We start from the raw sequence: 12905 nt of genomic DNA on the forward strand, positions 1-12905 counted from the left end.
ACGTACTGTGAAGGGTTTTTATCACAGCTAAGCATCCAACAGAAACAACTCGTCACAATTCACTTGAAGGTATTTTACAAAGTGGAAATGTACACCAAAACACAAATCCATGCAAAAACTTGAATCTTAATAATTGTTCAATAAAAACTTTATTTGCAGAACATATGCAAAAAGCCATACATTATCATTAGCTTCACAACACAGTGCAGAATAAAATTCAGGAGTGGAGCCATAAGTGTTGCTCTGAAATCAAATACCCTTAAACAAGATTCTGACATCTATAAAAACAGAAATTAAGGATTTTTAGAATATCCATACATACTGCAGTAGATTTCACAAGGATGGAGATCATTTTGCCAGACAATGCAAAACAAGGAGTGTGACAGAGAAGTTATGGTAATTATTAACTTATTATTTACAGCACTTTGTAATGCTAAATTTGTGTTAGGATCTTTATAAAACTTTGGCCCAACTGGTGGAGGGAAAGTGAGAAAATGTTACACACATGCAGTAAATCTGAGGTACATTTAAATTTAGGCCCACCCCACATTCATGAGGAATGCATTCTGTTATTTAGTGACTATGAAGTTTTCTCTATGGTGACTACAACATTGAGCACACCTGAATCATTGCCATCACGTGAATAATGAAAAATTCCATCAAATTGCTTGTAAAGGGGTCTGAATATTTTCTAAGTGGGTCAGTATTTTCTCTGCTTGCGCAGGACTGTAAAAGCGTCAATATTTCTGTAACAGCTTGTAAAACAACAATTTAGGAGAAAACATTTTCATCTGCTTGAACTGCGCTGTGTAAAGATGATATTCAAGAAAACCGGTTAAAAAAGCTCAGTCTTGGCTTTTAGGGAGCTCCATGTGGTAGATGTCGTTACATGCTGCCAGTGCAGACAACAGTTTCCCAGAATCTAAGCTGCTTCTTTTTCAAGTATCAATATTCACAGATGACACGAAGTAACTCATTTATTTCTATAGTTGGGATTAGTCAGTTAGCCAGACAACACACGGGTAGTTGAGTAGGATGTACATCTTTTGCTGGTTCACCAACCGGGAACAAGTTCAGACAATGTATAGAGAAAAAGAATGACAACACAATGTCTTTTAGTCATCTGGCTAAACGGTTAATCGTACGGCGCGGTTTCCTTCTCATTTAAATCAGAAATCATCATGTGACAACACAAAAAAAACACATACTGAAAACTACTGAGAACATCTTTCTCGTAGTATGGCACGGCATTGTTCCAAGTTTTAAGACACTGAGTTGCTTCCGTTCTTATCAGTGATACCTTAGTGTTTTCAGTATGTGTTTTTATGCCCTTTATTTCCAACATCTGATGTCTTTGCCGAGACAACTGCCAAGAGTTGTAAGTCGAACCTCGACGAGCTGCAAATCAGACCCACCGGGTTTCACTTCTGCAGCTTGAAGTGGGTGGAGAGAATGATCTGAAACGTTTTCATTGTTTACTCTGTGCTCAAGGAAACACACACACGCACACACACACACGCACACACACCTTCACATTCTGTATGAATCTAAAAACCATCAGGCAGCGTTTTGAGATGTATATATATATTCCATTTTCCACAAGGGTGTTGTGCAACATGTCCAGTGTCTGCTTGGTTTTGGATTACTCAGAAGAAACAGTTGTGAAATAAATGAAATATTCAGATAAATGCTCTGCTGTATAACTGCTTGAGTTTCACAACAGTCCCAGAATGCTGAGCAACAATCAACAACCAGTGAATCCCACTCAGGGCACCACAATAGTGCCCTTTTTAATCATACGCAGCTCATGCTTCTGAGCTTATTACGAAGTTACATGACTTCTGTAAAACAAATAAAATAAAATAAAATAAAATAAAGTGTCTGGAAAGAAGAGTTGGCTTTTCCCACATATTTTTTGGTAATTCAAAATCACTCAGAATCCATTCGTTGCTGCGTCAGTGACGTTACTTTTCATTTTTAAATCACCTTCTTGCATTTTTTTTCACTCCATTTTGGACCTCTCCATCTTGGTTTTCAAGATTTCCTAGAAGACAGACACAGCAGAGATGAATACACATGCAGCAGTGTGACTGTGGAATGATGGCAGATTGAAGGTCATTACTGGAACCTCTTTAAATAGACTAAAATGTGACCAGAATCATGGGATTAGCACGGGAAGAGTGAAAAGACTTTACCTCCTCCTCGTCTAGCATTACAGGAAGAGCTCTGTACAGAAGAAAAAAAATAATAAATTAGAGAAGGAAGCATTTTACAGTCCAGACCTGAGTGAAATAACATTCCCAGATACTCGCTTTCAATTCTAAGGTTTTATGAATAAGGACGTAATAAAAACATCATCTGGTCCTAACCAGGTCTTGATATTGAGGTCATTACAACTTAAAATGAAGAGCAGCACATGACATATTAAATCGTGTCATTTATTTATTTAACAGAAACTAACTGCCGAAACAGTGTGTGAAAAACAAAGCCCATCCTTACTGATTTTGTTGGAATTAACAGGGTAAGTAGCAGCCAGATGCTGCTGATCAAACTGTGAACTCCTTTGCTGGTCTGGAGCATTCATGTGTGTGTTAACACAATGCTAATGTGGAAAGACATCAGCAACGATCTCAGAGAAGCAATAGATACTGCACATCAATTCGGGAAGGGTTATAAAGATGATTTACAAGTAGAAAACATTCAAGACTGCTGTCAATCTTCCCAGGAGCAGATGTCCCAGTAAGTTCTCCCCAAGGTCAAAAACCCAAGAGCTACATCTCAGGCTCTACGGGCCTCAGTTAGCATGTTAAATGTTCTGTCTTTCTCTAATTCTACCGTCAATAACTTTAACAAGTATTCAGTATGTTTGGAAGGGTTGCAGGAGAAAGCCTCTTCTCTCTAAAAAGAACATGGCAGCACAGCTTAGGTTTGTAAAGTTACATCTGAACAAACCACAAGACTTCTGTAACAATGGATAGAACAGACCAAAGTGGAGATGTTTGCTCATAATGCACAGCAGCAGCACGTTTGGAGGAAACCAAACACAGCATATCAGCACAAACACCTCATATCAGCTGTCAAGCACGGTGGTGGAGGGCTGATGATCTGGGCTCGTTCTGCAGCCACAGGACCTGGACACCTTGCAGTCATTGAGTCCACCATCAACTCCTCTGGATACCAAAGTATTCTGGAGTCAGATGTGAGGCCATCTGTGTGACAGCTAAAGCTTGGCTGAAACTGGCTCATCAACAGGACAATGTTCCCAAACACAGCAGTGTGTAACTTGTACAAAGTTACCCAGACCTTAACCCAATTAAAACTATGTGGCTTTACCTGAGAGAACTGTGTATAAAATAATGCTCACAAACCTCAATGAGCTGAAGCAAGATTGCAAATAAGAGTGGGTCAAAATTCCTCCAAAACTACACGAGAGACTCTAAACATCATACAGAAAATGTATAGTTCAAATTACTGATACTAAAGGTGGTTCTACAAGCTACTGAACCACAGGGGATGGATTGATTTCCACACACTGCTTCTGTATTTTGTCTTAATAATAATAATGACCTGGTGTAATATATCATGTGTATGTCAAAAGATTCCTTTTATGTTCTGATATATAAACCCTTGATGCTAAGGAATGCTTTCTTTGTTGCATTACCATACCTCTGAAGTCTGAGTTGTCCTTTATCAGGTACTTTAAGCGACAAGTCCATATTGGATTCTCATTTATTCATGGTAGTGTAATACTGTCCGGTTTCACCCAACAATTACAATGCAAGACTTTATTAGGACCCATTTTCAAGGCAACCCTGTGAGAATAAAGGGTGTGCCTGTAAGATCATCTACTTTACTTACACATCAGCGACAGATGTAGGAATGTTCTCCTCAACCCATTTTAGGTCCTCGTCCTGAAAAAAGCACAGTTTTGAAACACAAACTTGAGTATGAAAAAACAATGGTTAAAAAGTGGACAAAAGTAGAACATGGCAGAGGATGATCAACCTACCTCTTTACTCAACAGTTTCTGGGAACCGTTGGTGTCAGGCTTTGAGCCTCTCATCTTCATTCCCTCTGGAAATAAAAGATAACATCATACCTTTGTTACTGAATTTATACTGTAATATGATTACAAGGAAAGCATTTTGGATTAACCAGGTCATAGGCCCAGTGGCACTGGGCTATACAACATGACACCTTAGATGAAAAGTTAGTGATGAATGGAAGCTTTGGAGTCGCAACACAAATCTACAGGATGATCACAGAGAATCACAGACATTCGCAGTTATTGCTGAATAATGAAAAGGCTGGTGGAGCGTTTACTAACGGGCCCACTTTACCACCAAAGCACGATGACTGATAGTGATGGAACTGTATATGAAAGTCATTTCAAACAAAAGCTGTACCTCTTTAAGAGTACTATTACAAGCCTCTCAGTTTGCCTTTTTTGTTTGTTTGATTTCAAGGACAGGTTAACAAGGCGTTTCCAAAGAAAAACAACACCGGTGATTTTTACCAAAAGCCTCGTTCAGCATGGGTTCTTTGGCCTCATCTTCTTCATCATCCTCATCAATCAGAGGGGAATGCGAGAACCTGAGCGGAAGCAAAACACAACGGAAGTAGACTATAAACCAGGTATTCAAACAGTGGAATTTAATACAAACTTAAACCTTTGGAAGGCTCCAACATTCCTGTGGGGGGATGTTTCTGTGTAGGGACCAGAAGGGGATTTCTACACCAAGGAAGAGACCGAGATCGTCTCATTTACAACAACCATTGCCCTATGAAAGTATTTTGGGGAGGTTTCTCTTTCCACAGACCTGCCCCATAAACTTATGGGGATGCATTAACGACTTAGTGCTAACAAACAAACGACCCTCTTTGGAGAACATTGGATAATAACCGGACTAAACCACTCCCTACCTTATCTGGACAAAATTAAACCAAAGGTGACATCTGCTCTGACCCAGCCAGACGGGAGACGGACGTAGATTCACTTTCAGTCGAATGTTAAAACTGTATTAAATGTATATCTTATATCTTTGTACAGGTTCTTTCGGGTTGTCAGAAATCACGAGCTGCATTTTAAGACCTTTTTCCTGATCGTACTTGGAAGAATAACGAAGGAATCTTTCTTTTGGAAAATAACTAACCTGCCTATGGAGCCATATTGCCCCCTAGTAGTATAGTTCATGTATATATATATATATATATATATATATATATATATATATATATATATAAATAATTAACAGGCTGTGTTGTATGTTTTCTTTACGCAATGTCGGTCAAACCAAACGAGAATTCACAAATGTAGCCATTTGAGACTGGTTAATCATTTTTAACATTCATTTTAACGTACCAGAATCTTAAGATTCTGTATTTTTCCTTCTTTGAAGGTGGTGCCCATATATACGAGGTTAAATAAGGTTTTTAGATTGTAAGAACGTCTTGTAAATCCTTTTATTTGATCAAGTTACGCTACAACAGCCACTGTTTCAGCTCCCAAGTTCCCCACCGACTCTGACCTCTGGCTGTTAGCAGAGGGCCGCAGCAGCACCATGATGACCAGCAGAATAGTGGAAAACAGGAGACGCCAGAAGGCGTCGTCTACCCACAAGTCCCGCCAACCCTGGAGCACACGCACAAAGGATAAACATAATCAGAAACAAATTTTACTTTTCATATGTGCGCAACAGGAAACTTCAATAAAAGAAAATGAAACGCAATGCAGCCCACTAACCCTCTGACAGTCGACCAGCTTGAACACTTTGGTAGTCCAGATGATGAATATGATGGAAGCTGTGGATACAAAAAAAGAAATATACACTATTCTCATTTTTATGTATGTAACAACATAAAAAGGCCTCCCATCAGGGTGGAGTGGCATGCCTCATCAGCACCAAGGTAATATTTTCTCTCATTTTGGTCACATGAGAGCAGCTGAAACTCACCCACAACAGAGAAGATGAGTGTGTTGGTGAAGTGCTGATACAAAGAGAGCTTCACCACATTTCTGCGCAGCTTCAGGAGACGTGTGGTTTGAGACAGGCTGATGAAAATGTAAAAATTAAGGAAAACTTTCGTAACATTTCAACAAATAGTCAAAACTTCTGAGAATTCCAGATTAGATCGTTTCGACTTGTTCAAAGGATATCCACCACATGACACAAGAGTCAATGAGGGAGAGGCTGAGATTAGCCACAAGGGCGACCGTCCCATAGAAACCCTGCAGAAAGAAGACAAGAGTCTGACTTTATAAACAATAAACAAGAACAATTTTAAACATCAGATAAAATCGTCAATCTTCCAACTTTCTCTAATCTTCTGTATGTACAGCCTTTGTTGAACTCGCTGCAGTGTCTTTGGATGCTTTGGAGAATCAACCATCACTTTTCTGTCAACAGATTCTGCACTGGCCGGAGTGCAGGGGGTTTATTGTGTTTGCAGGGGGAAATTCATCTGTGGCCCCAGCAACTTGTATATCAGGCTTAGAAGTGAAGCTTAAAGAGAGTGCACCCTCAGGCGATCCCAAAGATGAGAATGTATTTGCTTTTTAAAATCGCTGTCTTGGATATTCTGTGCCTTTTTGGAGCATCGGTTAGAGATTAACGCTGAGTGTGCACAGGATGGTTGTCCAGGTGATGCAGCAGAGACGCAAGTGTTGAAAGTGTTTTGGAGGGAAAAGCAACGGAAAAGTTTCCAAATAACTTACAAACACAAGCCGCCACCGTCACCGCAAACAACCATGAATATGGCCATGAAACAAGGACACTTACATCAGCAAGTAACGTTTGTAGTTTTAAAGACAAATGGCAGAACAAACTGTAATAAACAGAATTCTGCAAACAGTATGAACCCAAAAATAGCCCGTAATGCCACACCAATTTACAGCAAAATGGAACTAATTAACATATCATAATGCACACGGATGCAATGCATCGACAACACGAGACAGTGGGTGGGCCTGGTGTTTGGAACTGCAGCAACAGTCAGTCATGAGATACCAGCAGACCCAAGATTCAAAGAGAATGTAAAGCGAGCCTGTTAATGACAGGTGAATGCTGTCTAGCTGACTGAATAAAGCATGCTTGACTGGATGTTATGATAGCCTCTGCCTCTCGCAGTGCTTGATGTTTTGGCTTCTTCTCTGCCACTTTCTTGTTGCCTTTCAGGAGGTGTTTGGCAGAGTTAATTAGTGCCACAGGGAGCATCAGGCCAGTTCCCTCACAAGCCTTTAACTCAGCTCTTGCGGTCTGCCTGGCCCCCTCGGTGTCATGTTTTGTTTAGCTGATATAAGGCGGTGGCTTTTACGCTGTACCTGTAACTAACCCCATTTAACACTCATCCATCAGCTGAAACCCTGATAATAGTGACTGACATGCCCCTTTACTCTTTATATGTTGTTTTGCACTGTTTTCTCTTTTTTTTGGTGAGTAAATCTGTAATTAGTTTTTTGTCAAAACCTGACTATTTCCTGATTTTGTCATGGCTTAAGAGCCAAGCCATGCTAATATCTAAAGGCTTGATAATTAGGTGGGGTCTCTTTTGCTCAAGCTCATGAGTTGTATGGCCCGTTCCAATTTAGGGTCCCAAAGCATTATTCATCATTCATAAACTCCTTCTCTTTCTGTCAGGATTTCAACAATCAAATAATGACTTCGTTAATCGTCTCCATGTTCCTTGTTTTCATCAACAAATCGGTCTAAGTTTGCTGTTGCAGGTGGAATCCTCCTCTAACAGGCATTGTACAAAGACAAAATGTGAACAACTTCCCCTTAAATGGAGTTGGTGTGAACGCAAGGTTGAAAACCAAGTCTATTGTCAGCGAAGTGATCTAAATTTAGATTTTCCAAGGCTTTTTTTTTCACGGTTTCTGCCCAAATGAGATAAATGTTCACTTACACCCGTCACTCTCAGCACACCTTCCACTGAGCAGAAGAGAAGGTAGAGAAGTCCAACAGCTACCAAGCGATGCACTGTGGTACCCAGCCTGGGTCTGCAGGAGGGAGGAGGGTCGAGGAGTATTAACAGCAAGCCCCTACCCACTGATTTTTACTTTGGGAACAACAAAGACTCCCCAATTCAACAGAAAATAAAAGGAGTCAACATACTTGACAATGCCATAGCCAAGACTGACAATGAGCACCAGGATTCGAGCCAGAGATCTTTTCAGTGCAGAGAGCAGCTCAGCAAAAATCACAGCACCTAGAACTGCACAGAGAGATGAACACAAACCATGTGATCGTTACAAATGGCTACCTAAAAAAAAAAAAACAAAGAAGAAAGAAAGAAAACACCGACCATAATCCCCTTTGTAACGGATGCTTTGGTATTCAGAGTAGAACACTGCTTTCTCCAGCATGCCCAGGATGATGACGGCGCCGATCCAAAACTGGATCCGCAGCAGATCCCTCCAATAACAAGCACACCAGAAGAGCCAGAGCGCCCCGAACAGCACATACACAATGCACATGACCATGAAGAACTGCGATGGGTAGAAGAGCAAGAGAGAGGGAGAGGGAGAGAAACAGGCTCGGCTTCACCTTGGTACAAATAATCCGATCCAAATAATCTACAGAGAACCAGCAAGAATCCCCCACAGGTCATTTATCCTCACACATACCATCATCAGGGGCCAGTCTGCTGGGGATGAGTAGTCATGTGGTCCTTTCATCTCCACTTTCACTGAGAAATAAAGAAGAGAGGAAATCTGTCCTTTGTGCTGAGATCTTGGAAGCCGGTTTCTGTTCGGAGCAAATATGCAAGCTTTTAAAACTCTTTCAGCAAAACGGTTGTTTCTCACTTGTAAAGGCAAAGCTGAGCTGCTCTGCTCCGATGCCTTTATCCTCAACTCCACGAGGCACAGGCTGCACCTTCACGATGAACAAATACGGACTGTCCTCCCAAGCTTTGGCCACTGCACTGATGTCCTGAAAGAGATGAGCAAGAGCCTTGAATCTGACGGACTGAGCGACTTGAATGAGACAACTGGCAACTCCAGACATACAGATTAACAATCTTTCCAGCGAACTCTACATTTATATATATATATATATATATATATATATATATATATATATATATATATATATATATATATATATATATATATATATATATATATATATATATATATATATATATATATATATGGAAAAACACATTTCAAATAAAAATAAAAATAAACTTTATTCTGATCAAATACACTTCAAACACGTCTCACCGGCTTGTCGGGCCAAAAATAACTCTGATTTGATGGGTCACTCTGAAAAGAAAAACAAAAAATGCCAGAAATGTTTGGTGATTACAGTGAAAAAATTACAGTTAGACAGTCAAAATGAATGTTTAAGCTACAGCAACATGGTCAATATGATCAATCACCGACCTTTGGGCTTGATAGTGGCTGATAAGGGTTAAAGTCTGGAAAATAAACCTAAGAAAAAGCAAAAAAAGTCTCAGACTCCCAAGCTTAGAACATGGCCTGAAATGCTAACACATTACTTCAATTCACTTTCATATGACATGTATGAAGCAAGTGCTCCAATGCTATTTGTTGTACTGTAACTAAATGTATTAGTCTCAGTCACAGACCTTTGGCGAGAAGAGGGAGGAGCACTTTTCAAAGTACATGTAGCCCTGACTGTAGAAGCCGTTCCAGCCGTCTTTCAACATGTGGTCCATTCCGAACATTTTCATCGTTTTGTTGTCCTTCAGACAAACACGGGGAAAGGCATCACTTTAGAACATCTCCAGTTATGAATACACTATATCTGACCGGGGGGGGGTTTTAACTTAAACTATCCACTCCGATCACTGTACAATGTGGGGAAACGGACACAGCTTTAAATTAAAAGGGAAAACCAGAGGAAGTTGATTCTTTTAAATACAAAACCTCATTTCCAGAAATGTTGGGAAATATTCCGACGCGCAATAAAAAATTTCAATCTGATGTCAAACATGTTAGTTTAATCAAACCGTATATACATTTATTCATATGCCAGCAATACCCAAAAAAAAAGTTTGGATAGAAGCATGTCAGCCTTCCTTTTAATTTCACTTGTTACTATTTGGGAGCTAAGGAGGCTAATTGTTGCAGAGGAACCTGGGTCCATTCTTGATGAATTCAGCTGCTCAACAGCCTGGGGTTCCTGTTGACTGGTTCTTCTCTTGATCCCGCTTGATGAATTTTCCATAAAGGACGGATCTGAACTGCGGGCAGGTCGAACTCACACTCACTAAAATGAAACGACGCGGTTGGAATTTGTGCAGAATGTTTGACATCGTTCTGCTGTGCGTTAACATGGGAGCCGTAATGACGTTGACTCAGAGCTTTCAGTAACACATCTGAGCAGAAACATCCTCACTGAGTCGCAGCCTGTCCAAACACACACTTGATTTCTGAGCCCAGGCCTCACTTTAAGATTCAGGCTGAGTTTGAGAAGCTTCTGGACAAAGAGCCAGTGCTGGCATGAAGATGAAAGCGGAGCCTGAGGCCAAGAAAACTCCTCATGATGGAATCACCAGTTGCTGAATGAGAAACGAAAACTGCCCAAAACTAGTGAACAAAGACATAAGTGCCGGTAGATAATCGGTCTGTAACAACTAAATAATGAGGAAAACAACTGCTCCAAGAGTGAAACATAAGCACACAGAAGATATCCTTACCGGTGTGTTAAAGACTTCGTTGTAGCAAACAGACGAGCGCAGGTACCAGCTGATGTTGAAGGCCAGATTTCTGTCACATGATCCTGTATCATTCTGGACTGTGGAGAGGAGATGGGCAGATTGGATGATCAGTAAAAACTCTTACAGAGTATCACATGTCCACCTGAAGTGTTCAGAACCTTCCAGTTGTTCCTCTCAGAGCAAGTGTGTCCAGCTTAGCTTAAAAAAGCCCACTCCCAGCATTTCTCACCATCATTCTAGATTATATCCCGTTTCTCGAGTTGTGAGTGTTAAATGCACACTGAAGTTAAAAAAAAAAAAAAAAAGAAAAGAAAAAAAAGAGGTAGTTCTTGATTTGGTTCGGACAATATTCTGCACTCTGTGCTGAGGAACCAAATCTGTGTGTCAGCTAAAATGAATATTGCCATTATACCGAAACCCCCCCCCCCCCTCCCAAAAACAACATATTGCTCAAAGGAAGTGTGTCTGTAGAGTTCAAACTAACTAGAATATTCACTATGAATTACTTCTTCAGTACCCCGATTAACTGCTTAGTCTGTAAACTGTCAAAAAGGAGTCTAAAAAGCACCACTACTTCTCAGCGAAGGAAGTGACATCTCTTAATTCGTGTTTCGTCTGATCAAGGGTCCCAAACCAAAGCAAAGAAATAAAAGCTACAGCAAAATGGCTGGAAAAAAAAAAAAAAAAAAAAAAGTCCAGACCTCAACCTGACTGAAACGCCGTGGTGGGACCTAAAGAGACACGTGCACAAACAAATGGAAGAGCGGACCGAAACTTTAAGACACGTTAACTACAAGATTTTTGTCTCAGTGCTTCGACAGCGATTCTAGAGAAAAAGAAAGTAGATTTGGGTCTTTGTGGCAGAATGGCGCCTGTCGTCGTTGTCATTGATATTCTTTGAAAGCTACGTCACCCGTAGCTACGTCGCCTTTCTGCACCTTTGTGCCTCGACTTGACCTTCCAACAAAAAATTTGACAATTTTGCCTTAGCTTTTTAATTTGGGTGCCTGGTAAATAGAGTTAAACAGAAAGAACAAAACAGAGCCAGTTGAGTTGTGTTCTTATGCTTTACGGCTCTTCTCACAGTTCCCGTCTACATGTCCATTCAGTCTCTGCATGCCCTCACATGTGCACTGCGTGAGTTGGACTACTTACACCTCATGAAGATGGTGGTGTTGGCATACAGCGTCTTTCGGAACACCACATCTTGTGTCTGCAAACACAACAGAGATTAAATCAGCCAGCTGCAGTTTGACCTCACAGCTCTTGTTGGTTCTACTTCAAAGCCCAGCAAGTTTTTCCTGAGTGATCAGGACATATTTCCTGTCTCAGAGATCAAAGAAAAGCAAAGAATGCACCCTTATGTTGGACACAACATAACATACCTCTGTCTAAATGATGCATTTACATATAAAATTGCCTATTCTGGAAGACGTTTCCCATTATGGAGCAGTAACCACTCTTTGGACAGTTGCAAGGTAATAACCGGTAGAACAGCTCTTACCTGAAGCACAGCACACACCTCTCTGACAGCTTTCTCTTTACTTACAGAATAGCTTGTCCTCCTTTGAATTACAAATGTGAATTTTCCGGTGAAACATATCAAAATATGCTCAAACCCTGACAAATATTCTCACATTTTTACTCTTTTGACTATTTACAGTGATATAATACCACAATGAAAAGGCAGACTTATTAGTCTACATTAGGGTAATAGAGGAAAAAGTGACACATTTCGTCAGACAGCCGAAACCAGAGCTGTCATCGGCTGCCTCTGACAGGTGGAACGTACAGTGGAGAGGACTGCTAATTGCTACGTAGCTACCACAGCTAACAGCTGCTGGAGATTCAGCACAGCAGACTACAAAATAACCGCCGAAACTGCTTATACAGAAGGTGTGACACGGACCGAGTTGATGCTCACGCTCCATACAGAGACCTCCGCCGCCCTCCCGAGATGGAAAAATAATGCTAAAAGCAGCAAACATGACCGATGCACCTGAGCATCTGGCATTTTCATTTGTGCGTCCACCACAGGTCACACTCGTATCCGCCTCCAGTTCCGGCTGCTTTTCTCGGTAGTTTTTACTCTTTCACCACGAGAGGGCGACACAGAACACTGGACGACAGCAGCTCAATGTCTTCCTATGTGTATCTTCATATTTTTTTTAAAGTTTTTTCCCCTCCGTCAAAGTGTGTATACAGTATTAAACTTT

At 40.7% G+C, this 12905-nt stretch overlaps 1 protein-coding gene across 2 annotated transcripts; it reads right to left on the bottom strand.

The window, feature by feature from the left end:
- Positions 1 to 130: 130 nt before the first annotated feature.
- LOC142365871 (transmembrane protein 87A-like) lies at positions 131 to 12746 on the bottom strand. Of its 2 annotated transcripts, none has more exons than XM_075447617.1 (20): positions 12599 to 12746; positions 11845 to 11902; positions 10669 to 10766; positions 9595 to 9711; positions 9389 to 9436; positions 9227 to 9268; positions 8807 to 8933; positions 8627 to 8688; positions 8305 to 8488; positions 8115 to 8214; positions 7906 to 7999; positions 6156 to 6229; positions 5955 to 6061; positions 5744 to 5802; positions 5529 to 5632; positions 4517 to 4593; positions 4010 to 4074; positions 3859 to 3911; positions 2196 to 2226; positions 131 to 2044 (listed from the first exon to the last, which is right to left on the bottom strand). In XM_075447617.1, exons 1-20 carry the CDS (start codon positions 12707 to 12709, stop codon positions 2003 to 2005), a joined length of 1653 nt encoding a protein of 550 aa, XP_075303732.1. In that variant the 5' UTR covers positions 12710 to 12746; the 3' UTR covers positions 131 to 2002. The 2 variants fall into 2 exon arrangements, with proteins under 2 accessions (XP_075303732.1, XP_075303733.1); XM_075447618.1 differs by lacking the exon at positions 12599 to 12746 and adding an exon at positions 12075 to 12429.
- Positions 12747 to 12905: the final 159 nt, after the last annotated feature.

This window comes from Odontesthes bonariensis, chromosome 17 (assembly GCF_027942865.1).
Source record: "Odontesthes bonariensis isolate fOdoBon6 chromosome 17, fOdoBon6.hap1, whole genome shotgun sequence".
Taxonomy (NCBI): domain Eukaryota; kingdom Metazoa; phylum Chordata; class Actinopteri; order Atheriniformes; family Atherinopsidae; genus Odontesthes; species Odontesthes bonariensis.

What these genes read in the sequence shown, in the direction of transcription:
- LOC142365871 (XM_075447617.1), bottom strand. Translation starts at nt 12,709, where the DNA reads ATGAAAATGCCAGATGCTCAGGTGCATCGGTCATGTTTGCTGCTTTTA. An exon ending in ACGAAGTCTTTAACACACCG is followed by an intron (nt 9,712 to 10,668) that starts GTAAGGATATCT and finishes GTTTGTCTGAAG; the next exon opens with GACAACAAAACGATGAAAAT. An exon ending in ATTTTTGGCCCGACAAGCCG is followed by an intron (nt 8,934 to 9,226) that starts GTGAGACGTGTT and finishes CATCTCTTTCAG; the next exon opens with GACATCAGTGCAGTGGCCAA.